This window comes from Oncorhynchus masou, unplaced genomic scaffold (genome assembly GCF_036934945.1).
Source record: "Oncorhynchus masou masou isolate Uvic2021 unplaced genomic scaffold, UVic_Omas_1.1 unplaced_scaffold_834, whole genome shotgun sequence".
Lineage (NCBI taxonomy): Eukaryota > Metazoa > Chordata > Actinopteri > Salmoniformes > Salmonidae > Oncorhynchus > Oncorhynchus masou.
In genome coordinates, this window is record NW_027014802.1 from 1 (window position 1) to 27,687 (window position 27,687).

Consider the following 27,687-nt stretch of genomic DNA (forward strand, 5'->3'; position numbering starts at 1 on the left):
CTGCTAACATATAGACTGCTGGCGCTGCAATGCACATAAATCAACTGTATTTACCCCACAATAAGACAAGTGCAAACATTTAACATGTTTTTTTAAATTTATTTTTACACTACAGTATCTCTCTTTTGAAATGGGTCATGTGACAACCCGTTTAGAAAGGTGACTAGAGATGAAAGGTTCAGATTCCATAGGTTAACTCAGGGCATTTTGTATTGAGCAGAGCAGAACAGAGCAGAACAGAGGAATGCCTCATCATCACTGTAACTCAGACAACATGAAGTAGAAGCCAGACACCAGACTTCCTCTGACTAGTAAATGGCTCAGCAAGTGGAAGTAGAAGTCAGACACCAGAGACTTCCTCTGACTAGTAAATGGCTCAGCAAGTTGAAGTAGAAGTCAGACACCAGAGACTTCCTCTGACTAGTAAATGGCTCAGCAAGTTGAAGTAGAAGCCAGACACCAGACTTCCTCTGACTAGTAAATGGCTCAGCAAGTGGAAGTAGAAGCCAGACACCAGAGACTTCCTCTGACTAGTAAATGGCTCAGCAAGTGGAAGTAGAAGTCAGACACCAGAGACTTCCTCTGACTAGTAAATGGCTCAGCAAGTTGAAGTAGAAGCCAGACACCAGACTTCCTCTGACTAGTAAATGGCTCAGCAAGTTGAAGTAGAAGCCAGACACCAGAGACTTCCTCTGACTAGTAAATGGCTCAGCAAGTTGAAGTAGAAGCCAGACACCAGACTTCCTCTGACTAGTAAATGGCTCAGCAAGTGGAAGTAGAAGCCAGACACCAGAGACTTCCTCTGACTAGTAAATGGCTCAGCAAGTGGAAGTAGAAGACAGACACCAGAGACTTCCTCTGACTAGTAAATGGCTCAGCAAGTTGAAGTAGAAGCCAGACACCAGACTTCCTCTGACTAGTAAATGGCTCAGCAAGTTGAAGTAGAAGCCAGACACCAGAGACTTCCTCTGACTAGTAAATGGCTCAGCAAGTTGAAGTAGAAGCCAGACACCAGACTTCCTCTGACTAGTAAATGGCTCAGCAAGTTGAAGTAGAAGCCAGACACCAGAGACTTCCTCTGACTAGTAAATGGCTCAGCAAGTTGAAGTAGAAGCCAGAAACCAGAGACTTCCTCTGACTAGTAAATGGCTCAGCAAGTTGAAGTAGAAGCCAGACACCAGAGACTTCCTCTGACTAGTAAATGGCTCAGCAAGTTGAAGTAGAAGCCAGAAACCAGAGACTTCCTCTGACTAGTAAATGGCTCAGCAAGTTGAAGTAGAAGCCAGAAACCAGAGACTTCATCTGACTAGTAAATGGCTCAGCAAGTTGAAGTAGAAGCCAGAAACCAGAGACTTCCTCTGACTAGTAAATGGCTCAGCAAGTTGAAGTAGAAGCCAGACACCAGAGACTTCCTCTGACTAGTAAATGGCTCAGCAAGTTGAAGTAGAAGCCAGACACCAGACTTCCTCTGACTAGTAAATGGCTCAGCAAGTTGAAGTAGAAGCCAGAAACCAGAGACTTCATCTGACTAGTAAATGGCTCAGCAAGTTGAAGTAGAAGCCAGAAACCAGAGACTTCCTCTGACTAGTAAATGGCTCAGCAAGTTGAAGTAGAAGCCAGACACCAGAGACTTCCTCTGACTAGTAAATGGCTCAGCAAGTTGAAGTAGAGCCACGCACCGATTGAAACTAATACACAGAACCACGGGGACTGAAACGCGGCGTGACAAATGTGACGGATCAATATTTTTGACACACGTTAATTTATTGAGGGAGAGAAAGAGAGAGTTATTTAGCCGCGGAGCGTATAGGAGAAAGGACATGTCTGTATTAATCTAACTCAGAAAGGTGAGGGAGAATACACACGAAATAACTCATATTCACGCTACAGTTAATTTCAGGGGGTGGAGTTAGCTAGCTCCTTCAACCCTCATCCCAACTCACCCTACCTACCTACCCCACCCGGGCCCAGCCACCAGCCACCCACCTCACTGGCTAGGAGAAGATTGCTTTCTGAACACCACATGTCACCCCTCAGCCCCACACTCCCTCCCTCTGTCCTTTCCCTCCTTCCCCCAACTGAAAAGAAACAACAACAAGAAAGAAAATAAAAGAATCAAGATTAAAGTTCACTCTTTTCCCCACTCCTTCTGTATTGATCTCTCCATCCATCACACACATCCCTCCATCTTTCTGGGGTGTTGGGTATTGATTACTACTAATGTGTTGGGCCTGTCGGTCAGCCTACAGGGAGAGTTGGAAGGCTATATCTGGGCTTGAAGACAGGTTCAGACCAGTTCTTTATCATGGAAGGCTATAGCTGGGCTTGGAGACAGGTTCAGACCAGTTCTTTACAATTGAAGGTTATATCTGGGCTTGGAGACAGGTTCAGTCCAGTTCTTTACAATGGAAGGTTATATCTGGGCTTGGAGACAGGTTCAGACCAGTTCTTTACAGTGGAAGGTTATATCTGGGCTTGGAGACAGGTTCAGACCAGTTCTTTACAATGGAAGGTTATATCTGGGCTTGGAGACAGGTTCAGTCCAGTTCTTTACAATGGAAGGTTATATCTGGGCTTGGAGACAGGTTCAGTCCAGTTCTTTACAATGGAAGGTTATATCTGGGCTTGGTAACAGGTTCAGACCAGTTCTTTACAATGGAAGGTTATATCTGGGCTTGGAGACAGGTTCAGTCCAGTTCTTTACAATGGAAGGTTATATCTGGGCTTGGTAACAGGTTCAGACCAGTTCTTTACCATGGAAGGTTATGGATTGGGCTTGGTGACCTTTTCAGACCCATTGTTCACCAAAGACAGATTGGATGTAATTGTGGAAGTGTACTTTGCGGGATCATTGTTGCGTTATCACGTTAATAACTCTCCCACTTTCACAGCATAGTGTTCCAGCTGACTTAACATCAGTCTATAGTTAGGAACGTTACTATTCAGGTAAGGCCCAGATGCAGACAACAGTAGCAACAGTTTATTAATCCAACAGGGGCAGGCAAAAGACAGGTTAAGGGCAGGCAGGGGTCAGTAATCCTGATAGCTGGGGCACAGCACGGCAGGCAGGCTCAGGGTCAGGTCGAGGTCAGTAATCCACATAGCTGGGACAAAGGTACAGGACGGCAGGCAGAATAGTCAACACCGGGAAAACAAGAACAATCGCGAGACAGGAGCAGAGGGAAAACCGCTGGTAGGCTTGACAAAACAAAAGGAACTGGCAACATACAAACAGAGAACACAGGTATAAATACACAGGGGATAATGGAGAAGATGGGCGACAGGTGAAACAGATCAAGGTGTGACAATTACTGGTAATTCTGTCTCGCTAGCTGGACTTTTGTTTCACTGATAGAGGAGGTTCCCGTGAAGAGCTGAACACCTATAGCTGAGTCTCAGGACTGTAGATTGTAGTACCGAGAAATATAGTATAGACCTGTTTTAATGTAGGGACTATTACCATGACAACTATTACCAAAACAACTAATCGAAGTGGGTGCTAGGTTTCCTCACATATTGTCAGCTGAAGTCGCACAGACCCTTAGGAGAGGTACAAGTCACATTAGGCTGGATTTACAGAGTTGTTTTTCTACTAGATGGCTGCAACAGTAGTCCTAGTTAAATTCATGGAGACGTTAGATTTTGTGCCTCACTTTACTTCGTCTCAGATCTCAGATGTGTCGTCAAGCCGAACATAGACGTCATAATGGGAACATCTGTGACATGTTTCAATTAAAAACAAATGAGTTATCGGAAGCTGACAGACTGAGATAAAAACTCAAGTCACCATCTGGAGAGAAAGTGACAAAACAACAACACAGGTATGAAACGATTAACTATTAAAGTATTGCACCTCTCACTAAATCAATGTTTAATTAGTCGAATACACATGTTATTTTTATTAAACTCGGCATGTCAGTTAAGAACAAATTCTTATTTACAACGATGGACTAATCTGGCCGTCCCGATCACGGCCGGTTGATGATACAGCCCGGGATCGAACCAGAGTCAGCACTGAGATGCGGTGACTTAGACTGCTGTGCCACTCAGGAGTAGACGTTGCAGGTGTAGCGAAATGCTTCAATAGTACAAAAATTATACTTAAATCCAAACGGGTCTCTAGCAGATTAGTAAGAATGCCTCATCCCATGTTTAATACACGAGAAAAAACAACAAATAATAGAAAGTATATTATGGTTAAACTCAAAATCGGTATAAACTTTGTAAACTATATCATAAATTTGGACTGGTGGAATTGTGTCAAATATGCAGTTAACAAAAATATACGGAAATGTCCCAAATACACAAAATTACAACCAACTGAATGCAGCATTACCGCAAAAAAACATGGAGGAGGCAAGTGGAAAGGGGAGGAGGCAAGTGGAAAGGGGAGGAGGCAAGTGAAAAGGGGAGGAGGCAAGTGGAAAGGGGAGGAGGCAAGTTGAAAGAGGAGGAGGCAAGTGGAAAGGGGAGGAGGCAAGTGGAAAGGGGAAGGAGGCAAGTTGAAAGAGGAGGAGGCAAGTTGAAAGAAGAGGAGGCAGGTGGAAAGGTGAGGAGGCAAGTTGAAAGAGGAGGAGGCAAGTTGAAAGAGGAGGAGGCAAGTGGAAAGAGGAGGAGGCAAGTTGAAAGAGGAGGAGGCAAGTGGAAAGGGGAGGAGGCAAGTGGAAAGTGGAGGAGGCAAGTTGAAAGAGGAGGAGACAAGTGGAAAGGGGAGGAGGCAATTGGAAAGGGGAGGAGGCAAGTTGAAAGAGGAGGAGGCAAGTTGAAAGAGGAGGAGGCAAGTGGAAAGGGGAGGAGGCAAGTGGAAAGGGGAGGAGGCAAGTTGAAGGAGGAGGAGGCAAGTGGAAAGGGGAGGAGGCAAGTGGAAAGGGGAGGAGGCAAGTGGAAAGAGGAGGAGGCAAGTTGAAAGGGGAGGCGGCAAGTTGAAAGAGGAGGAGGCAAGTTGAAAGAGGAGGAGGCAAGTTGAAAGAGGAGGAGGCAAGTGGAAAGGTGAGGAGGCAAGTAGAAAGGGGAGGTGGTAAGGAACTTGTCTGAAGGCCACGGGATTAAAGACAAAAATGGGCTAAAGAATGAATTAAAAAAGTAAACCAGTTTAATTTAAGGAACCATAAAATTGACAGCTGCGTCAAACAGGTTACAAAAACATCGGGAGGAGATTCAATGTTCCGATATACAAAACGACGCCGGATCAAAGCAGAGTTTTTAAATTATTATACAAAATTCTTGCAACCAATAGAATGTTAAGTATATGGGGGACACAACCTTCCCAGCTCTGCAGAGTTGGCTGTCGATAGACAGAGTCATGAGATCCATTGTTTTGGTACTGCCCATATGTAGCTTTTTTTTTTTTTTTTGATTTCGCAGGTTCAGGATTGGCTGAAAAAAATGGCACCATTTACTTGGAGCGAAGACTGTAAATAACACTACTGGCTGATGTTGAAAAGTCCTAGTCAATCGACCAATACTATAGTAATACTCTTAGAGAAGGTGTTGAGATGTTAGACGAGCAGGTGTACACATACTTATGGTCTTCTAGTGTATACTGTATTTACAAATATATATATATATATATATAGTGGACTGGAGATGATGTGGACTATTACTATTGATAGAAACCACAATCAGATCACAATTTGATCACAATCGGATACCAATCAGATCACAATCGGATCACAATTTGATCACAATCGGATACCAATCAGATCACAATCGGATCACAATCGGATCACAATCGGATCATAATTTGATCACAATCGGATACCAATCAGATCACAATCGGATCACAATTTGATCACAATCGGATACCAATCAGATCACAATCGGATCACAATTTGATCACAATCGGATACCAATCAGATCACAATCGGATCACAATCGGATCACAATTTGATCACAATCGGTTACCAATCAGATCACAATCGGATCACAATTTGATCACAATCGGATACCAATCAGATCCCAATTTGATCACAATCTAACTGCAATATTAAAGCTGATCTGTCCCATAAAACACCCCAAAGGTATGACGTTGGAGAAGAAATGGCTTGAGGACATCGTTTAGAAGAACCATTTCTTTCATTTCTTATCTAACCAGAACTGTGTGGGGGGAGGGGGGGACAGATGAAAACTACTCCGTTGACAGGGCACTTGCCTCTCAAATGAAAAGTTAGTACAGTCCCACAGCTGCTCAGTTCCTACTGAACCTAGAAGAAGAACATAACATCTCCGCCGTGGAACAGATCGCTGCTAAGACAATGGCCTGAATACATTTAACAGCATGTGGGCGTTTTTAAAGACGACCAGGAGAGGAGAGTATACATAAAATTGATTGGTTTCTATGTGAAGATGAAAGCAGCACGTCTGGTATATTTAAGTCTGTCGGCAAGGTTGCTTTGGCAGTACAGATGTACATTCTGTAACTCTGTAGTTTGAGTCATTAGTAATATTGATCTATTTCATAAACCGCTCCCGGGCAGGAAGTTACATTATTCAACACACTGGGACACTAAACCCACCTCCAGTCTGGATAACTCATCTAATTCAACACACTGGGACACTAAACCCACCTCCAGTCTGGATAATTCATCTAATTCAACACACTGGGACACTAAACCCACCTCCAGTCAGGATAATTCATCTTATTCAACACACTGGGACACTAAACCCACCTCCAGTCAGGATAATTCATCTTATTCAACACACTGGGACACTAAACCCACCTCCAGTCAGGATAATTCATCTTATTCAACACACTGGGACACTAAACCCACCTCCAGTCTGGATAATTCATCTTATTCAACACACTGGGACACTAAACCCACCTCCAGTCAGGATAATTCATCTAATTCAACACACTGGGACACTAAACCCACCTCCAGTCTGGATAATTCATCTAATTCAACACACTGGGACACTAAACCCACCTCCAGTCAGGATAATTCATCTAATTCAACACACTGGGACACTAAACCCACCTCCAGTCAGGATAATTCATCTTATTCAACACACTGGGACACTAAACCCACCTCCAGTCAGGATAATTCATCTTATTCAACACACTGGGACACTAAACCCACCTCCAGTCAGGATAATTCATCTAATTCAACACACTGGGACACTAAACCCACCTCCAGTCTGGATAATTCATCTAATTCAACACACTGGGACACTAAACCCACCTCCAGTCTGGATAACTCATCTTATTCAACACACTGGGACACTAAACCCACCTCCAGTCAGGATAATTCATCTTATTCAACACACTGGGACACTAAACCCACCTCCAGTCAGGATAATTCATCTTATTCAACACACTGGGACACTAAACCCACCTCCAGTCAGGATAATTCATCTAATTCAACACACTGGATCACTAAACCCACCTCCAGTCAGGATAATTCATCTTATTCAACACACTGGGACACTAAACCCACCTCCAGTCTGGATAATTCATCTAATTCAACACACTGGGACACTAAACCCACCTCCAGTCTGGATAACTCATCTTATTCAACACACTGGGACACTAAACCCACCTCCAGTCAGGATAATTCATCTTATTCAACACACTGGGACACTAAACCCACCTCCAGTCAGGATAATTCATCTTATTCAACACACTGGGACACTAAACCCACCTCCAGTCAGGATAATTCATCTTATTCAACACACTGGGACACTAAACCCACCTCCAGTCAGGATAATTCATCTAATTCAACACACTGGGACACTAAACCCACCTCCAGTCAGGATAATTCATCTTATTCAACACACTGGGACACTAAACCCACCTCCAGTCAGGATAATTCATCTAATTCAACACACTGGGACACTAAACCCACCTCCAGTCAGGATAATTCATCTAATTCAACACACTGGGACACTAAACCCACCTCCAGTCAGGATAATTCATCTTATTCAACACACTGGGACACTAAACCCACCTCCAGTCAGGATAATTCATCTAATTCAACACACTGGGACACTAAACCCACCTCCAGTCAGGATAATTCATCTTATTCAACACACTGGGACACTAAACCCACCTCCAGTCAGGATAATTCATCTAATTCAACACACTGGGACACTAAACCCACCTCCAGTCAGGATAATTCATCTTATTCAACACACTGGGACACTAAACCCACCTCCAGTCAGGATAATTCATCTAATTCAACACACTGGGACACTAAACCCACCTCCAGTCAGGATAATTCATCTTATTCAACACACTGGGACACTAAACCCACCTCCAGTCAGGATAATTCATCTTATTCAACACACTGGGACACTAAACCCACCTCCAGTCAGGATAATTCATCTTATTCAACACACTGGGACACTAAACCCACCTCCAGTCAGGATAATTCATCTAATTCAACACACTGGGACACTAAACCCACCTCCAGTCAGGATAATTCATCTTATTCAACACACTGGGACACTAAACCCACCTCCAGTCAGGATAATTCATCTAATTCAACACACTGGGACACTAAACCCACCTCCAGTCAGGATAATTCATCTTATTCAACACACTGGGACACTAAACCCACCTCCAGTCAGGATAATTCATCTAATTCAACACACTGGGACACTAAACCCACCTCCAGTCAGGATAATTCATCTAATTCAACACACTGGGACACTAAACCCACCTCCAGTCAGGATAATTCATCTTATTCAACACACTGGGACACTAAACCCACCTCCAGTCAGGATAATTCATCTTATTCAACACACTGGGACACTAAACCCACCTCCAGTCAGGATAATTCATCTAATTCAACATACTGGGACACTAAACCCACCTCCAGTCAGGATAATTCATCTAATTCAACACACTGGGACACTAAACCCACCTCCAGTCAGGATAATTCATCTTATTCAACACACTGGGACACTAAACCCACCTCCAGTCAGGATAATTCATCTTATTCAACACACTGGGACACTAAACCCACCTCCAGTCAGGATAATTCATCTAATTCAACACACTGGGACACTAAACCCACCTCCAGTCAGGATAATTCATCTAATTCAACACACTGGGACACTAAACCCACCTCCAGTCAGGATAATTCATCTAATTCAACACACTGGGACACTAAACCCACCTCCAGTCAGGATAATTCATCTTATTCAACACACTGGGACACTAAACCCACCTCCAGTCAGGATAATTCATCTAATTCAACACACTGGGACACTAAACCCACCTCCAGTCAGGATAATTCATCTTATTCAACACACTGGGACACTAAACCCACCTCCAGTCAGGATAATTCATCTTATTCAACACACTGGGACACTAAACCCACCTCCAGTCTGGATAATTCATCTTATTCAACACACTGGGACACTAAACCCACCTCCAGTCAGGATAATTCATCTTATTCAACACACTGGGACACTAAACCCACCTCCAGTCAGGATAATTCATCTTATTCAACACACTGGGACACTAAACCCACCTCCAGTCAGGATAATTCATCTTATTCAACACACTGGGACACTAAACCCACCTCCAGTCAGGATAATTCATCTTATTCAACACACTGGGACACTAAACCCACCTCCAGTCTGGATAATTCATCTTATTCAACACACTGGGACACTAAACCCACCTCCAGTCAGGATAATTCATCTTATTCAACACACTGGGACACTAAACCCACCTCCAGTCTGGATAATTCATCTTATTCAACACACTGGGACACTAAACCCACCTCCAGTCAGGATAATTCATCTTATTCAACACACTGGGACACTAAACCCACCTCCAGTCAGGATAATTCATCTTATTCAACACACTGGGACACTAAACCCACCTCCAGTCAGGATAATTCATCTTATTCAACACACTGGGACACTAAACCCACCTCCAGTCAGGATAATTCATCTTATTCAACACACTGGGACACTAAACCCACCTCCAGTCAGGATAATTCATCTTATTCAACACACTGGGACACTAAACCCACCTCCAGTCAGGATAATTCATCTAATTCAACACACTGGGACACTAAACCCACCTCCAGTCAGGATAATTCATCTAATTCAACACACTGGGACACTAAACCCACCTCCAGTCTGGATAATTCATCTAATTCAACACACTGGGACACTAAACCCACCTCCAGTCAGAATAATTCATCTTATTCAACACACTGGATCACTACTGATCAGGAATAATGAGTCTATCTATTATTAGGAGAGTAATGGAGGATCACTACTGATCTGGAATAATGAATCTATCTATTATTAGGAGAGTAATGGAGGATCACTCCTGATCTGGAATAATGAGTATTTCTATTATCTTAGTGGTGTAAAAAATCATATTTTCGTTCAATTCAGACCGATATGATTAGTGGAATAAAATGTATTAAAGGAAATGATAAAATCAGTTTCGCTAATGGCGTTGCTTGCCTGGCGTGACACTGTAGACGGCAAGTACAGAAAGTGGTATATTCTCTGCTGAGACTCACAGTTGGTGATGACTGAGAAAGAGCAGAGAGTAAAGGGCATGAAAAGGGAAGTAGGAATGAAGAATTCCTCATGGTGAATATGAAACAGTTGTCATGGCCAGTAGAATGTGTCTGTCTTGGGGGGTCGGGGTGAAATAGACATGACACTGCTCTGTCCCACAGGAGCTAATGTCAGTCTCTCCTCTCTCCCTCTTCCTCCTCCTCCTCCTCCTCCCCTCCCCTCCCCTCCTCCTCTTCCTTTCCCTTTCCCTATTCCTCTCCTCTCCTCCTCTCCTCTCCTCTCCTCTCCTCTCCTCTCCTCTCCTCTCCTCTCCTCTCCTCTCCTCTCCTTTCCTCCTCTCCTCTCCTCTCCTTTCCTCCTCTCCTCCTCTCCTCTCCTCCTCTCCTCTCCCTCCTCTCCTCTCCTCTCCTCTTCTTCTCCTCCCTCATCTTCTTCTTTCCCCTCCTCTCCTCTCCCTCTCCTCCTCCTCTTCTTCTTTCCTCTCCTCTCCTCTCCTCTCCTCTCCTCTCCTCTCCTCTCCCTCCCTCTCCTCTCCTCTCCTCCTCCTCTCCTCTCCTCTCCTCTCCTCTCATCTCCCTCTCCTCTCCCTCCTCTCCTCTCCTCTCCTCTCCTCTCCTCACCTGTCCCTCTCCTCTCCTCTCCTCTCCTCTCCTCCGCCTCCTCTTCATCTCCTCTTCTCCTCCTCCACCTCTCCCTCTCCTCCTCCTCTCCTCTTCCTCTTCCTCCTCCTCTCCTCTTCCTCTTCCTCCTCCTCCTCCTCTTCTCCTCTCCTCTCCTCTTCTCCCTCTCATCTCCTCCTTCTCCTCCTCCTCCTCTCCTCCCTCTCCTCTCCTCCTACTCAGAGTCCATGTAGAGAACATTTGAAAGTGAGCGTTTAATTACTTTAGCACAGATGTCGTCTAACAAAAGTTCACAAGTGTTTCGTGAAGCCAGTGAGGACAGGAGACATGGAGTGAAGGGGATATCTTTCTGACTGTGTTAAATAGTCACTTAGAATACGATGCCTCGGTCAAAACACACCCCGAACAGCAGATCCAAAACAAGTAGCTCTCACATTATTTATATTTAACCGTAGGAAAAGATCAGGGCCAATCTGACCCATTGTTTGTGTTTGTTTGTTTGTTTTAATTTATCACTAAACCAAACGAAAGGACATTTTATGAAGCGTAGCGGCAAGACTATTGTTTTGTTTCTCTGGAATCCAGATCGACGACGGCCATTAAACAGTCATTAGTTAAAAGAAAATACTAAAAGACTCTTAGTGGATCCATAGAAAGGAGTTGAAACTGTGTTTCTGTGAACTTTTATCTGGTGGACTCCTACGACATCCATCTTAATCACTTCACTAATTAGCTTTTAATTGGAAGAGAAAGTCAAAAGGCCTGCAGATCAGAGGAGTACAGCTGGATGTTTCAGAAAACAAAAAGGCCCAGCTTCTCCGGTGCGCTGACGGTCCTTTTCACAGCAGTTCTGTAGTAATGGAGACCTACCATTTTGTCAGGATTTACAGCCACGTGACCAACAGCACGACCCACATCAGAAGTAGAAGCCTACAGAGGAGAGGTAGAGGGATTCTAACTTGGCTAATTGGACAAGTAAAAACAGACTACTTAAAATGGCCGTTAAAACGTAAATTTTTTTCAGACTTTTCTCTCCTCTCAGAATCAGTGTTTGCTATCAGCTAATATAGTATTTCCTTGGATTGAACACAGCCATAATGAGAATCTGTGACCTTTACACTTCTCAACGGCTGCTCTTATACAATCGCTGAGGAGGAGGAGGAGGTGGAGGAGGTGGAGGAGGAGGTGGGGGTGGATGAGGTGGCGGTGGAGGAGGTGGAGGAGGTGGAGGTGGAGGAGGTGGAGGAGGTGGAGGAGGTGGAGGTGGAGGTGGAGGTGGAGGAGGAGGAGGTGGAGGTGGAGGTGGAGGAGGTGGAGGAGGTGGAGGAGGTGGAGGTGGAAGTGGAGGTGGAGGAGGTGGAGGTGGAGGTGGAGGAGGTGGAGGTGGAGGAGGTGGAGGAGGTGGAGGAGGTGGAGGTGGAGGAGATGGAGGAGGTGGCGGTGGAGGTGGAGGTGGAGGAGGTGAAAGAGGTGTAGGAGGTGGTGGAGGTGGATGATGTGGCGATGGAGGAGGTGGAGGAGGTGGAGGTGGAGGAGGTGGAGGTGGAGGTGGAGGAGGTGGAGGTGGAGGAGGTGGAGGTGAAGGAGGTGGCGGTGGCAGTGGAGGAGGTGGAGGAGGAGGAGGTGGAGGTGGAGGAGGTGGAGGAGGTGGTGGTGGAGGTGGTGGGGGAGGTGGAGGTGGAGGAGGTGGAGGTGGAGATGGAGGAGGTGGAGGTGGAGGAGGTGGCGGTGGTGGAGGAGGTGGAGGAGGTGGAGGTGTAGGAGGAGGAGGTGGAGGTGGAGGAGGTGGAGGTGGAGGAGGTGGTGGTGGAGGAGGTGGGGGAGGTGGAGGAGGTGGAGATGGAGGAGGTGGAGGTGGAGGAGGTGGAGGAGGTGGCGGTGGAGGAGGTGGAGGTGGAGGAGGTGGAGGTCGAGGAGGTGGCGGTGGAGGAGGTGGAGGAGGTGGAGGTGGCGGTGGAGGAAGTGGAGGAGATGGCGGTGGAGGAGGTGGAGGTGGAGGAGGTTGAGGTGGAGGAGATGGAGATGGAGGTGGAGGTGGAGGAGGTGGATGGAGGGATGGAGTGATGGAGGTAGAGGGATGGAGGTGGACGGATGGAGTCTTAGTCACATGCCTAAGAATCTGGGAGTCTCTGGAGGAAGACATCACGCTCTGAACCAACGTCTGAGAAGACTCTGCTTGGCTTCTCCCAGGAGGACAGGAGGGAGGGAGGCGTAAACAGCTGACGGCTGTAGATCGTAGGTGGCAGAGAGAGAGAGAGTTATGCACAACGGGAAAAAGAAAACGTGGCTGGCGGCTGAGCAGCAGAAAAGGAGGCTGGGAGGCTGGGAATTTAGGAGGCTGGGAGTCTGGGAGTCTGGGAGGCTGGGAGGCTGGGAGACTGGGAGGCTGGGAAGCTGGGAGGCTGGGAGACTGGGAATTTAGGAGGCTGGGAAGTTAGGAGTCTGGGAAACTGGGAAGCTGGGAGGCTGGGAAGTTAGGAGGCTGGGAAGTTAGGAGGCTGGGAAGTTAGGAGGCTGGGAGTCTGGGAGTCTGGGAGTCTGGGAGGCTGGGAGGCTGGGAGACTGGGAAGCTGGGAGACTGGGAGTCTGGGAGTCTGGGAGGCTGGGGGGCTGGGAGACTGGGAAGCTGGGAAGTTAGGAGTCTGGGAAACTGGGAAGCTGGGAGGCTGGGAAGTTAGGAGGCTGGGAAGTTAGGAGGCTGGGAGTCTGGGAAGCAAGGAGGCTAGGAGGCTGAGAGGCTGGCAGTCTGGGAAGAATGAAGGCAAGGAGGCTGGGAGACAAGGAGGCTGGGAGACAAGGAGACTGGGAGACAAGGAGCCTGGGAGACAAGGAGCCTGGGAGACAAGGAGACTGGGAGACAAGGAGCCTGGGAGACAAGGAGACTGGGAGACAAGGAGACTGGGAGGCAAGGAGACTGGGAGGCAAGGAGACTGGGAGGCAAGGAGACTGGGAGACAAGGAGCCTGGGAGACAAGGAGACTGGGAGACAAGGAGCCTGGGAGACAAGGAGCCTGGGAGACAAGGAGACTGGGAGACAAGGAGACTGGGAGACAAAGAGGCCACGAGACAAAGAGGCTACGAGACAAAGAGGCTACGAGACAAAGAGGCTACGAGACAAGGAGGCTGGGAGACTAGGAGGCTGGGAGACTAGAAAGCTGGGAGACTATGAAGCTGGGAGACTAGAAAGCTGGGAGACTAGAAAGCTGGGAGACTATGAAGCTGGGAGACTATGAAGCTGGGAGACTAGAAAGCTGGGAGACTATGAAGCTGGGAGACTATGAAGCTGGGAGACTAGAAAGCTGGGAGACTAGAAAGCTGGGAGACTATGAAGCTGGGAGACTATGAAGCTGGGAGACTAGAAAGCTGGGAGACTATGAAGCTGGGTGACTATGAAGCTGGGAGACTATGAAGCTGGGAGACTATGAAGCTGGGAGACTAGGAAGCTGGGAGACTATGAAGCTGGGAGACTAGGAAGCTGGGAGACTAGAAAGCTGGGAGACTATGAAGCTGGGAGACTAGGAAGCTGGGAGACTAGGAAGCTGGGAGACTAGGAAGCTGGGAGACTATGAAGCTGGGAGACTAGAAAGCTGGGAGACTAGGAAGCTGGGAGACTAGGAAGCTGGGAAGCTGGGCTCCACGTGGTCCACATGACCTGAGGCTGGATGTGGAGGGTGAGTGGAGAGAAGGGGGCGAGCCGGCAGGGAGAGCCTTGAGAGGCCTCTTACAGTCCGACACTTGGAGTTATGAAACATGCTGTCAGCATATGGTGAATAAGGGCCTGAAAGTGGCTTTGTAATGAACAACAAAGGACAACAACATCAACAACAACATAACAAACAAACAAAAATCATTAAAAAAATGTCTCAGACCAGCGAGACACAGTCATAGTGTTTGTCCCAAATGGCCCCCTATTCCCTACATAGTGCACTCGTTTTATCCAGAGCCCTATGAGGAATAGGTTTCTATTTGGGACGCAAACACGATCATACTGTTAGACAAAAGTGGCCACTAATACAGAACAGAACCAAGCAGCCGTTTGACGGAACAACTGAAGCAATTCACGGACCTTTTTGGTGGAGTTAAAACCTCAAACAGAAATGGAGCGTGTTCCCCCCAATATAGAGCACTACCAGCCTGATCAAATGTAGTGTCCTATGAAGGAAACATGCTGCCATTTGGGACACAGATATGGAAATAGCCTAACCTCCAGGTCACCGAGCTAGAGGGAGCCACCTGGCCCAGTCTGGAACTCCCCGCTGGGCTACTTAGCACATAAATAAAACACAGGCCACCCTGCCTGATTGAACACATGGACACATAATGAAACAAGTTGTAAGAATTGTAAATTAGTAACACCTCGTTCTGCTCCTTCTATCAGAACAACTGGTGTACAGTGAGTGAACGAGTTCATCTGGGTAAAAGTCTGTTTGTGTTCATGTCGACTCATTGGATGGTTGTGTCATTACAGGATGATATAGAAGATGGTTGTGTCGTTACAGGGTGATATAGAGGATGGTTGTATCATTACAGAGGATGGTTGTGTCATTACAGGGTGATACAGAGGATGGTTGTATCATTACAGAGGATGGTTGTGTCATTACAGGATGATACAGAGGATGGTTGTGTCATTACAGGGTGATATAGAGGATGGTTGTATCATTACAGAGGATGGTTGTGTCATTACAGGGTGATACAGAGGATGGTTGTATCATTACAGAGTATGGTTGTATCATTACAGGTTGATACAGAGGATGGTTGTATCATTACAGAGGATGGTTGTGTCATTACAGGGTGATACAGAGGATGGTTGTATCATTACAGAGTATGGTTGTATCATTACAGGGTGATACAGAGGATGGTTGTATCATTACAGAGTGATACAGAGGATGGTTGTGTCATTACAGGGTGATACAGAGAATTGGCTGTATCATTACAGAGGATGGTTGTGTCGTTACAGGGTGATACAGAGGATGGTTGTATCATTACAGAGGATGGTTGTGTCGTTACAGGGTGATACAGAGGATGGTTGTGTCATTACAGAGGATGGTTGTGTCATTACAGGATGATACAGAGGATGGTTGTATCATTACAGGGTGATAAAGAGGATGGTTGTGTCATTACAGGTTGATACAGAGGATTGTTGTATCATTACTGGGTGATACAGAGGATGGTTGTATCATTACAGAGGATGGTTGTATCATTACAGGTTGATACAGAGGATGGTTGTATCATTACAGGGTGATACAGAGCATTGGCTGTATCATTACAGGGTGATACAGAGGATGGTTGTATCATTACAGAGGATGGTTGTATCATTACAGGGTGATACAGAGAATGGTTGTATCATTACAGGGTGATACAGAGGATGGTTGTATCATTACAGGGTGATACAGAGGACGGTTGTGTCGTTACAGGGTGATACAGAGGATGGTTGTATCATTACAGGGTGATACAGAGGATGGTTGTATCATTACTGGGTGATACAGAGGATGGTTGTGTCATTACAGAGGATGGTTGTGTCATTACTGGATGATACAGAGGATGGTTGTATCATTACAGGGTGATAAAGAGGATGGTTGTGTCATTACAGGTTGATACAGAGGATTGTTGTATCATTACTGGGTGATACAGAGGATGGTTGTATCATTACAGAGGATGGTTGTATCATTACAGGTTGATACAGAGGATGGTTGTATCATTACAGGGTGATACAGAGCATTGGCTGTATCATTACAGGGTGATACAGAGGATGGTTGTATCATTACAGAGGATGGTTGTATCATTACAGGGTGATACAGAGAATGGTTGTATCATTACAGGGTGATACAGAGGATGGTTGTATCATTACAGGGTGATACAGAGGACGGTTGTGTCGTTACAGGGTGATACAGAGGATGGTTGTATCATTACAGGGTGATACAGAGGATGGTTGTATCATTACAGGGTGATACAGAGGATGGTTGTATCATTACAGAGGATGGTTGTATCATTACAGGGTGATACAGAGGATGGTTGTATCATTACAGAGGATGGTTGTATCATTACAGGGTGATAAGGAGGATGGTTGTATCATTACAGGGTGATACACTGCATGGTTGTATCAATACAGGGTGATACAGAGGATGGTTGTATCATTACAGGATGATACAGAGGATGGTTGTATCATTACAGGGTGATACAGAGGATGGTTGTATATTTCCAGGGTGATACAGAGGATGGTTGTATCATTACAGGGTGATACAGAGGATGGTTGTATATTTCCAGGGTGATACAGAGGATGGTTGTATCAATACAGGGTGATACAGAGGATGGTTGTATCATTACAGGGTGATACAGAGGATGGTTGTATATTTCCAGGGTGATACAGAGGATGGTTGTATCATTACAGAGTGATACAGAGGATGGTTGTATCATTACAGGGTGATACAGAGGATGGTTGTATCATTACAGGGTGATACAGAGGATGGTTGTATCATTACAGGGTGATACAGAGGATGGTTGAGGAGTGTGGATCCACAAAGGGTCAAGAGAGATACTTGTCTTGCAGTCCCTCAATGCTTTACAGGTGTGTATGCCTGTGTGGAGGGACTTTCTATATTCAGATGGAGATCTCTGGAACTCACTTAGCCTGATGTGTCCCCACGTGAGTTAGCATTTCAGTGCAGCTGTCACGACTTCTGCCGAAGTCGTTGCCTCTCCTCGTTCGGGCGGTGCTCGGCGTTCGACGTCACCGGTCTTCTAGCCATCATTGATCCTTTTTTCATTTTCCATTGGTTTTGTCTTGTCTTCCCACACACCTGTTTTCAATCCCATTCATTACCTGTTGTGTATTTAACCCTCTGTTTCCCCTCATGTCTTTGTCAGAGATTGTTTTATTGTCAGTGTAGTGTGATTGTTGTATAGGTGCGCGTCGGGTCCCCCATGTTTGGTTTGTTTGTACATTTATTGTTATGGAGCATACTCTTGGAACTTTATTAAAAGACTCCATTTTACACTCAGTTTGACTCTCCTGCGCCTGACTTCCCTGCCACCTATTACACCTATGCATGACAGCAGTGACTGGTAAGATGCTTCGGGAGGGTGGTCGTGGGTGTGTGTTTTGAGGGGCAGAGGTCCTGGGTTCGTGTCAAGAGGAAAAGTGATAGTTGCTAAGCAGGTAGCGTGACGTCCTTTACACACGGGCAGGTCAGTATTTGTGTCGACTTGGGGTGTGGTAAGCGATTGTACCAACACATTCAGGCAGTTTGCACCTCAACACATTAATATTTTTCTATTTAACCAGGCAAGTCAGTAAAAAACGAATTCTTATTTACAATGACAGCCAAACTCCGGTCAAACCCTAACGACACTGAGCCAGTGGCGCGTCGTGCCATGGGAATCCCAATCACGGCTGGTTGTGATACTGTCTGGAATCGAACCAGGGTCTGTAGTGACACCCCTAAGATTCAGTGCCATGGACCGCAGCGCCACTCGGGGAACATTTACTCCGTCGTTAATGGAATCAAACTGAATTGAATAAAGGATTAAGTGAAATCATTTAAAACAATTAATTGACTCCAGCATAAGTAGGGTTAAGATGCTGTCCAAGATGCGCTCTGATTTTCCATCTAAATTGCCTTTTTCAGAGCAAAAAAAAACCCCAAATAGCTCCATGTCACGTAAATAGTCAACGTAATAACAGGTCTCACACACACAGAGGGAAAATTACAGCCTCGCTTGGTTTCCATTTATTTGCCACTAGATAATGGCAGAAAATCAAACAGACATTTCCCTATTCATCTTGTTCTGTTTTCTGGTCTCCGAAGCGTTCGTATCTCCGTGTCACTTCCTCTTTGTGTGTTGTTCCCCTGTACCCTTTGAAACATTTTTTTTTGGCGGGGGGGATGATTGCATCTTGTCAAGTTTTCTGCTTGACAGATAACAAATGCTCTCATAGCTGGGATATCTTTTTGTCCCAAAATTAAAGACGTGTCAAAGGATGTATGTGTCCCAGATGACACCCTATTCCCTATATAGTGCACTACTTTAGACCAGAGCCCTATTCCCTATATAGAGCACTACTTTAGACCAGAGCCCTATTCCCTATATAGTGCACTACTTTAGACCAGAGCCCTATTCCCTATATAGTGCACTACTTTAGACCAGAGCCCTATTCCCTATATAGTGCACTACTTTAGACCAGAGCCCTATTCCCTATATAGTGCACTACTTTAGACCAGAGCCCTATTCCCTATATAGTGCACTACTTTAGACCAGAGCCCTATTCCCTATATAGTGCACTACTTTAGACCAGAGCCCTATTCCTATATAGTGCACTACTTTAGACCAGAGCCCTATTCCCTATATAGTGCACTACTTTAGACCAGAGCCCTATTCCCTATATAGTGCACTACTTTAGACCAGAACCCTATTCCCTATATAGTACACTACTTTAGACCAGAGCCCTATTCCCTATTTAGTGCACTACTTTAGACCAGAGCCCTATTCCCTATATAGTGCACTACTTTAGACCTGAGCCCTATTCCCTATATAGTTCACTACTTTAGACCAGAGCCCTATTCCCTATATAGTGCACTACTTTAGACCAGAGCCCTATTCCCTATATAGTGCACTACTTTAGACCAGAGCCCTATTCCCTATATAGTGCACTACTTTTGACCAGAGCCCTATTCCCTATATAGTGCACTACTTTAGACCAGAGCCCTATTCCCTATATAGTGCACTACTTTAGACCAGAGCCCTATTCCCTATATAGTGCACTACTTTAGACCAGAGCCCTATTCCCTATATAGTACACTACTTTAGACCAGAGCCCTATTCCCTATATAGTACACTACTTTAGACCTGAGCCCTATTCCCTATATAGTGCACTACTTTAGACCAGAGCCCTATTCCCTATATAGTGCACTACTTTAGACCAGAGCCCTATTCCCTATATAGTGCACTACTTTAGACCAGAGCCCTATTCCCTATATAGTGCACTACTTTAGACCAGAACCCTATTCCCTATATAGTGCACTACTTTAGACCAGAGCCCTATTCCCTATATAGTGCACTACTTTAGACTAGAGCCCTATTCCCTATATAGTGCACTACTTTAGACCAGAGCCCTATTCCCTATATAGTACACTACTTTAGACCAGAGCCCTATTCCCTATATAGTACACTACTTTAGACCAGAGCCCTATTCCCTATATAGTACACTACTTTAGACCTGAGCCCTATTCCCTATATAGTGCACTACTTTAGACCAGAGCCCTATTCCCTATATAGTCCACTACTTTAGACCAGAGCCCTATTCCCTATATAGTACACTACTTTAGACCTGAGCCCTATTCCCTATATAGTGCACTACTTTAGACCAGAGCCCTATTCCCTATATAGTGCACTACTTTAGACTAGAGCCCTATTCCCTATATAGTGCACTACTTTAGACCAGAGCCCTATTCCCTATATAGTACACTACTTTAGACCAGAGCCCTATTCCCTATATAGTACACTACTTTAGACCAGAGCCCTATTCCCTATATAGTACACTACTTTAGACCTGAGCCCTATTCCCTATATAGTGCACTACTTTAGACCAGAGCCCTATTCCCTATATAGTCCACTACTTTAGACCAGAGCCCTATTCCCTATATAGTACACTACTTTAGACCTGAGCCCTATTCCCTATATAGTGCACTACTTTAGACCAGAGCCCTATTCCCTATATAGTACACTACTTTAGACCAGAGCCCTATTCCCTATATAGTCCACTACTTTAGACCAGAGCCCTATTCCCTATATAGTACACTACTTTAGACCTGAGCCCTATTCCCTATATAGTACACTACTTTAGACCTGAGCCCTATTCCCCATATAGTACACTACATTAGACCAGGGCCCTATTCCCTGTATAGTGCACTACATTAGACCAGGTCCCTATTCCCTGTATAGTGCACTACATTAGACCAAAGCCCTATTCCCTGTATAGTGCACTACATTAGACCAGGGCCCTATTCCCTATATAGTGCACTACATTAGACCAGGGCCCTATTCCCTATATAGTGCACTACATTAGACCAGGGCCCTATTCCCTACATAATGCACTACTTTAGACCAGAGCCCTATTCCCTACATAGTACACTACTTTAAACCAGAGCCCTATTCCATATATAGTCCACTACATTAGACCAGGGCCCTATTCCCTATATAGTGCACTACATTAGACCAGGGCCCTATTCCCTATATAATGCACTACTTTAAACCAGAGCCCTATTCCCTATATAGTACACTACTTTAGACCAGAGCCCTATTCCCTATATAGTACACTACTTTAGACCAGAGCCCTATTCCCTATATAGTGCACTACTTTAGACTAGAGCCCTATTCCCTATATAGTGCATTACTTTAGACCAGAGCCCTATTCCCTATATAGTACACTACTTTAGACCAGAGCCCTATTCCCTATATAGTACACTACTTTAGACCAGAGCCCTATTCCCTATATAGTACACTACTTTAGACCTGAGCCCTATTCCCTATATAGTGCACTACTTTAGACCAGAGCCCTATTCCCTATATAGTCCACTACTTTAGACCAGAGCCCTATTCCCTATATAGTACACTACTTTAGACCTGAGCCCTATTCCCTATATAGTACACTACTTTAGACCTGAGCCCTATTCCCCATATAGTACACTACATTAGACCAGGGCCCTATTCCCTGTATAGTGCACTACATTAGACCAGGTCCCTATTCCCTGTATAGTGCACTACATTAGACCAAAGCCCTATTCCCTGTATAGTGCACTACATTAGACCAGGGCCCTATTCCCTGTATAGTGCACTACATTAGACCAAGGCCCTATTCCCTATATAGTGCACTACATTAGACCAGGGCCCTATTCCCTATATAGTGCACTACATTAGACCAGGGCCCTATTCCCTATATAGTGCACTACATTAGACCAGGGCCCTATTCCCTATATAATGCACTACTTTAGACCAGAGCCCTATTCCCTACATAGTACACTACTTTAAACCAGAGCCCTATTCCCTATATAGTCCACTACATTAGACCAGGGCCCTATTCCCTATATAGTGCACTACATTAGACCAGGGCCCTATTCCCTATATAATGCACTACTTTAAACCAGAGCCCTATTCCCTATATAGTACACTACTTTAGACCAGAGTCCTATTCCCTATATAGTGCACTACTTTAGACCAGAGCCCTATTCCCTATATAGTGCACTACTTTAGACCAGAGCCCTATTCCCTATATAGTGCACTACTTTAGACCAGAGCCCTATTCCCTATATAGTGCACTACTTTAGACCAGAGCCCTATTCCCTATATTGTGCACTACTTTAGACCAGAGCCCTATTCCCTATATATAGTGCACTACTTTAGTCCTATTCCTTATAAAGTGCACTACTTTAGACCACAGACTATTCCCTATATATTGCACTACTTTAGACCAGAGCCCTATTCCCTATATAGTGCACTACTTTAGACCAGAGCCCTATTCCCTGTATAGTACATTACTTTAGACCAGAGCCCTATTCCCTATATAGTACACTACTTTAGACCAGAGCCCTAGTCCCTATATAGTAGACTACTTTAGACCAGAGCCCTAGTCCCTATATAGTGCACTACTTTCGACCAGAGCCCTATTCCCTATATAGTACACTACTTTAGACCAGAGCCCTAGTCCCTATATAGTTGGGAATTGGACGCTTCCCATCCAACCTGACAGAGCTTGAGAGGATCTGCAGAGAAGATTGGGAGAAACTCCCCAAATACAGGCGAGCCAAGCTTGTAGCATCATACCCAAGAAGACTCAAGGCTGTAATCGCTGCCCAAGGTGCTTCAACAAAGTCCTGAGTAAAGGGTCTGAATACTTATGCAAATGTTATATTTCCGTTATTTATATTTAATACATTTTTTTTAAATTCTAAAATCCTGTTTTTGCTTTGTCATTATGGGGTATTGTGATGTCATTATGGGGTATTGTGATGTCATTATGGGGTATTGTGATGTCATTATGGGGTATTGTGTGTAGATTGATGAGGAGAAAAACAATTGAATCCATTTTTAGAATAATGCTGTAATGTAACAAAATGTGGAACAAGTAAAGGGGTCTGAATACTTTCCGAATGGACTGAATAGTGCACTCCTTTTTAATAGAGCCCTATGGACCCTGATCAAATGAGGTGCATTATATAGGGTGGCAGACCGCCTAGTGGTTAGAGCTTTGGACCAGTAACCGAAAGGTTGCTAGATTGAATCCCTGAGCTGACAAGGTATATATTTGCCATTTTGCCCCTGAAAAGGCAGTTAACCCACTGTTCCTAGGCTAACATTATAAATAAGAATTTGTTCTTAACTGACTCGCCAAGTTAAATAAAGGTTCATTAAAAAATAGAAGACATAGGGTGTCATTTGGGAATGCTGCCATCTATCCACGGTTTCAGGTTAGGGTAGGTTTTAATAGTCACATTGGGTACAACATCCCCTATACACTTCTTAATAAACTCAGTCCCCGTATCAGTGTATTCGTCAATCTCATTCTCTGAGGCTACCCGGAACATATCCCAGTCCGCGTGATCAAAACAATCTTGAAGCGTGGATTCCGATTGGTCAAACCAGCTTTGAATTGTCCTTGCACGGGTACTTCTTGTTTGAGTTTCTGCCTATAGGAAGGGAGGAGCAAAATGGAGTCGCGGTCAGATTTGCCGAAGGGAGGGTGAGGGAGGGTCTTGTAGGCATCCCGGAAGTTGGAGTAGCAGTGGCCGAGTGTTTTAGCAGTGCAAGTACTAAAGTCAATGTGTTGGTAGAACTTCGGTAGCGTTTTCCTCAAATTTGCTACATTAAAATCCTCAGCTGCAATAAATACGGCCTCAGGATATGTGAAGTTCGTTGAGGGCCGTCGTAGTAGCGGCTTGAGTGGGAATATTCACGGCTGTGACTTTAACTGAATTCTCTTGGGAGGTAATATGGTCGGCATTTGACTGTGAGGTCCTCTATCTCTACTATGCAGACACATCTTTCATTCATTTGCATTTTATATCTTTTTGTTGTTGTTGAATGAATACTGTCAATTGTAAATAACATGACTTCACGCATCCCATTGGAATGTCAGCGATTATCAGGGGGATTAAATCAAACAGTCAAAAAACAACAGCAGAAGAACGCACGAAAGCTGGGCTGACACTTGGTTAACGTAGTGAACACTGTCTTTTCCTACAGAACTTCTGAAGGTGGGTCAATTCATTCCCTGTCTAATGTAGCGCGGCCAGGGACACATTACCACGTTAGCACACGGAGGCTAAACGGATCCCCGCTGTGGCTCATTAAGCCGGGTTGGTGTGTGTCCACGACCAGCGCTAGGCTCAAACCTCGCCCGCGACCCGCCCGCCCTATCATGGTCCTATCACGGCCAAGCAGCAGCAAGCGAGAGACGATGCTCATTTTCTGCCTCGCTACGTTGCGTTTAGCCCCAAATCGAGCTCTGACGGTCGGTCAGCGCTTTGCTGCACAGCGCTCGTTCACAAGTCCATTACCTCAGAAATGGAGGAACGTTTTAAAGGTGACACACATGCGCGCTTGGCAGAGAAAAATGCTTCATCATCAGGTGAATTAGCTGTCAGAAAAGCGGCCAGGCGTCCTATCTATCTTTTCCCCCCTGTGTTTGAACGTATTGTAAGGCAAGACAAGGCCTTCTTCTGTAGCATAATTTCAATTTGTTCCAGTACAAAGGTAATGACGCCTCGCTGAGTTAAACGAACATTAATTATACCATCCATATCGGAGCAGCTAAGCTTTTACCTCAGGGCCCTCTATCTCCCCTCGGGAGGGTGTCGTAAGAATGCTGTCTCTTCAGATGCACTCCTACTATTCTACCAAATAGCACCCTGTTCCCTCTGTAGTGCACTGCTTTAGACCAGATCCCACGCCGTTCCTTCTATGAAGGGAACAAATTCAATTAGATATTTCTTCATTGTCTTTTTTTCACAAATTTTTTTTTTGTTGATTTACCTCCGATAGGAAAAGATTCCTGAGAAAGAGAGAGACAAAGCACAAGACATAACGTGAAACACACACTTTCATGAGGGGAGGAAACTATGACAGCCAAGGTGCCATTTTGGAACACATCCCTATCCTCCATGTTTCATCCCCAACGCAGAGAGTGTATAGTTAGTGTTTCATGAGGGGAGGAAACTATGACAGCCAAGGTGCCATTTTGGGACACATCCCTATCCTCCGTGTTTCATCCCCAACGCAGAGAGTGTATAGTTAGTGTTTCATGGGGGGAGGAAACTATGACAGCCAAGGTGCCATTTTGGGACACATCCCTATCCTCCATGTTTCATCCCCAATGCAGAGAGTGTATAGTTAGTGTTTCATGGGGGGAGGAAACTATGACAGCCAAGGTGCCATTTTGGGACACATCCCTATCCTCCATGTTTCATCCCCAATGCAGAGAGTGTATAGTTAGTGTTTCATGAGGGGAGGAAACTATGACAGCCAAGGTGCCATTTTGGGACACATCCCTATCCTCCATGTTTCATCCCCAACGCAGAGAGTGTATAGTTAGTGTTTCATGGGGGAGGAAACTATGACAGCCAAGGTGCCATTTTGGGACACATCCCTATCCTCCATGTTTCATCTCCAACGCAGAGAGTGTATAGTTAGTGTTTCATGAGGGGAGGAAACTATGACAGCCAAGGTGCCATTTTGGGACACATCCCTATCCTCCATGTTTCATCCCCAACGCAGAGAGTGTATAGTTAGTGTTTCATGAGGGGAGGAAACTATGACAGCCAAGGTGCCATTTTGGGACACATCCCTATCCTCCGTGTTTCATCCCCAACGCAGAGAGTGTATAGTTAGTGTTTCATGAGGGGAGGAAACTATGACAGCCAAGGTGCCATTTTGGGACACATCCCTATCCTCCATGTTTCATCCCCAACGCAGAGAGTGTATAGTTACTGTTTCATGAGGGGAGGAAACTATGACAGCCAAGGTGCCATTTTGGGACACATCCCTATCCTCCATGTTTCATCCCCAACGCAGAGAGTGTATAGTTAGTGTTTCATGGGGGAGGAAACTATGACAGCCAAGGTGCCATTTTGGGACACATCCCTATCCTCCATGTTTCATCTCCAACGCAGAGAGTGTATAGTTAGTGTTTCATGGGGGAGGAAACTATGACAGCCAAGGTGCCATTTTGGGACACATCCCTATCCTCCATGTTTCATCCCCAACGCAGAGAGTGTATAGTTAGTGTTTCATGGGGGGAGGAAACTATGACAGCCAAGGTGCCATTTTGGGACACATCCCTATCCTCCATGTTTCATCCCCAACGCAGAGAGTGTATAGTTACTGTTTCATGAGGGGAGGAAACTATGACAGCCAAGGTGCCATTTTGGAACACATCCCTATCCTCCATGTTTCATCCCCAACGCAGAGAGTGTATAGTTAGTGTTTCATGAGGGGAGGAAACTATGACAGCCAAGGTGCCATTTTGGAACACATCCCTATCCTCCATGTTTCATCCCCAACGCAGAGAGTGTATAGTTAGTGTTTCATGGGGGGAGGAAACTATGACAGCCAAGGTGCAATTTTGGAACACATCCCTATCCTCCATGTTTCATCCCCAACGCAGAGAGTGTATAGTTAGTGTTTCATGAGGGGAGGAAACTATGACAGCCAAGGTGCCATTTTGGGACACATCCCTATCCTCCATGTTTCATCCCCAACGCAGAGAGTGTATAGTTAGTGTTTCATGAGGGGAGGAAACTATGACAGCCAAGGTGCCATTTTGGGACACATCCCTATCCTCCATGTTTCATCCCCAACGCAGAGAGTGTATAGTTAGTGGATTGGATAGTGTTATTGTTAAATGGATGAAAGAGAATCACGAATTGTTAGTTTGCCTCTGGATCAAAGGTTCCCTGCTATAGAGTTGATCTGGTGTCAACTATAACCCTGTAGTCAAGCTAGATCTAACACACATGCTTTAGTGGGGTGCAGGGCCAGGAACATATTGTTTATGTTTATATTATTCCCTGTCAAATAAATAACAAACAACGTTTCCATCCTGCAGGTCAAATGTCCAGATGGAAATGGTCACCTAAAGTTGTGTCCTGGTCTCCTGGAGTTTTTGTGTAGTTCCTGGTTTGTCCTGAGGATGTCTCCGAGGACATTTTCAGGATGTTGTCTCCTGGAGGTTTTGTGTAGTTCCTGGTTTGTCCTGAGGATGTCTCCGAGGACATTCTCAGGGTGTTGTCTCCTGGAGGTTTTGTGTAGTTCCTGGTTTGTCCTGAGGATGTCTCCGAGGACATTTTCAGGATGTTGTCTCCTGGAGGTTTTGTGTAGTTCCTGGTTTGTCCTGAGGATGTCTCCGAGGACATTCTCAGGGTGTTGTCTCCTGGAGGTTTTGTGTAGTTCCTGGTTTGTCCTGAGGATGTCTCCGAGGACATTTTCAGGGTGTTGTCTCCTGGAGGTTTTGTGTAGTTCCTGGTTTGTCCTGAGGATGTCTCCGAGGACATTTTCAGGGTGTTGTCTCCTGGAGGTTTTGTGTAGTTCCT

The 27,687-nt window shown here is 45.4% G+C and overlaps 1 protein-coding gene across 1 annotated transcript; it reads left to right on the top strand.

The window, feature by feature from the left end:
* Positions 1-13,863: 13,863 nt before the first annotated feature.
* LOC135537745 (octapeptide-repeat protein T2-like) lies at positions 13,864-14,340 on the top strand. Its single transcript, XM_064963766.1, has one exon. The coding sequence runs from the start codon at positions 13,864-13,866 to the stop codon at positions 14,338-14,340; it is 477 nt and encodes a 158-aa protein (XP_064819838.1).
* The last annotated feature ends 13,347 nt before the right edge of the window (positions 14,341-27,687 follow it).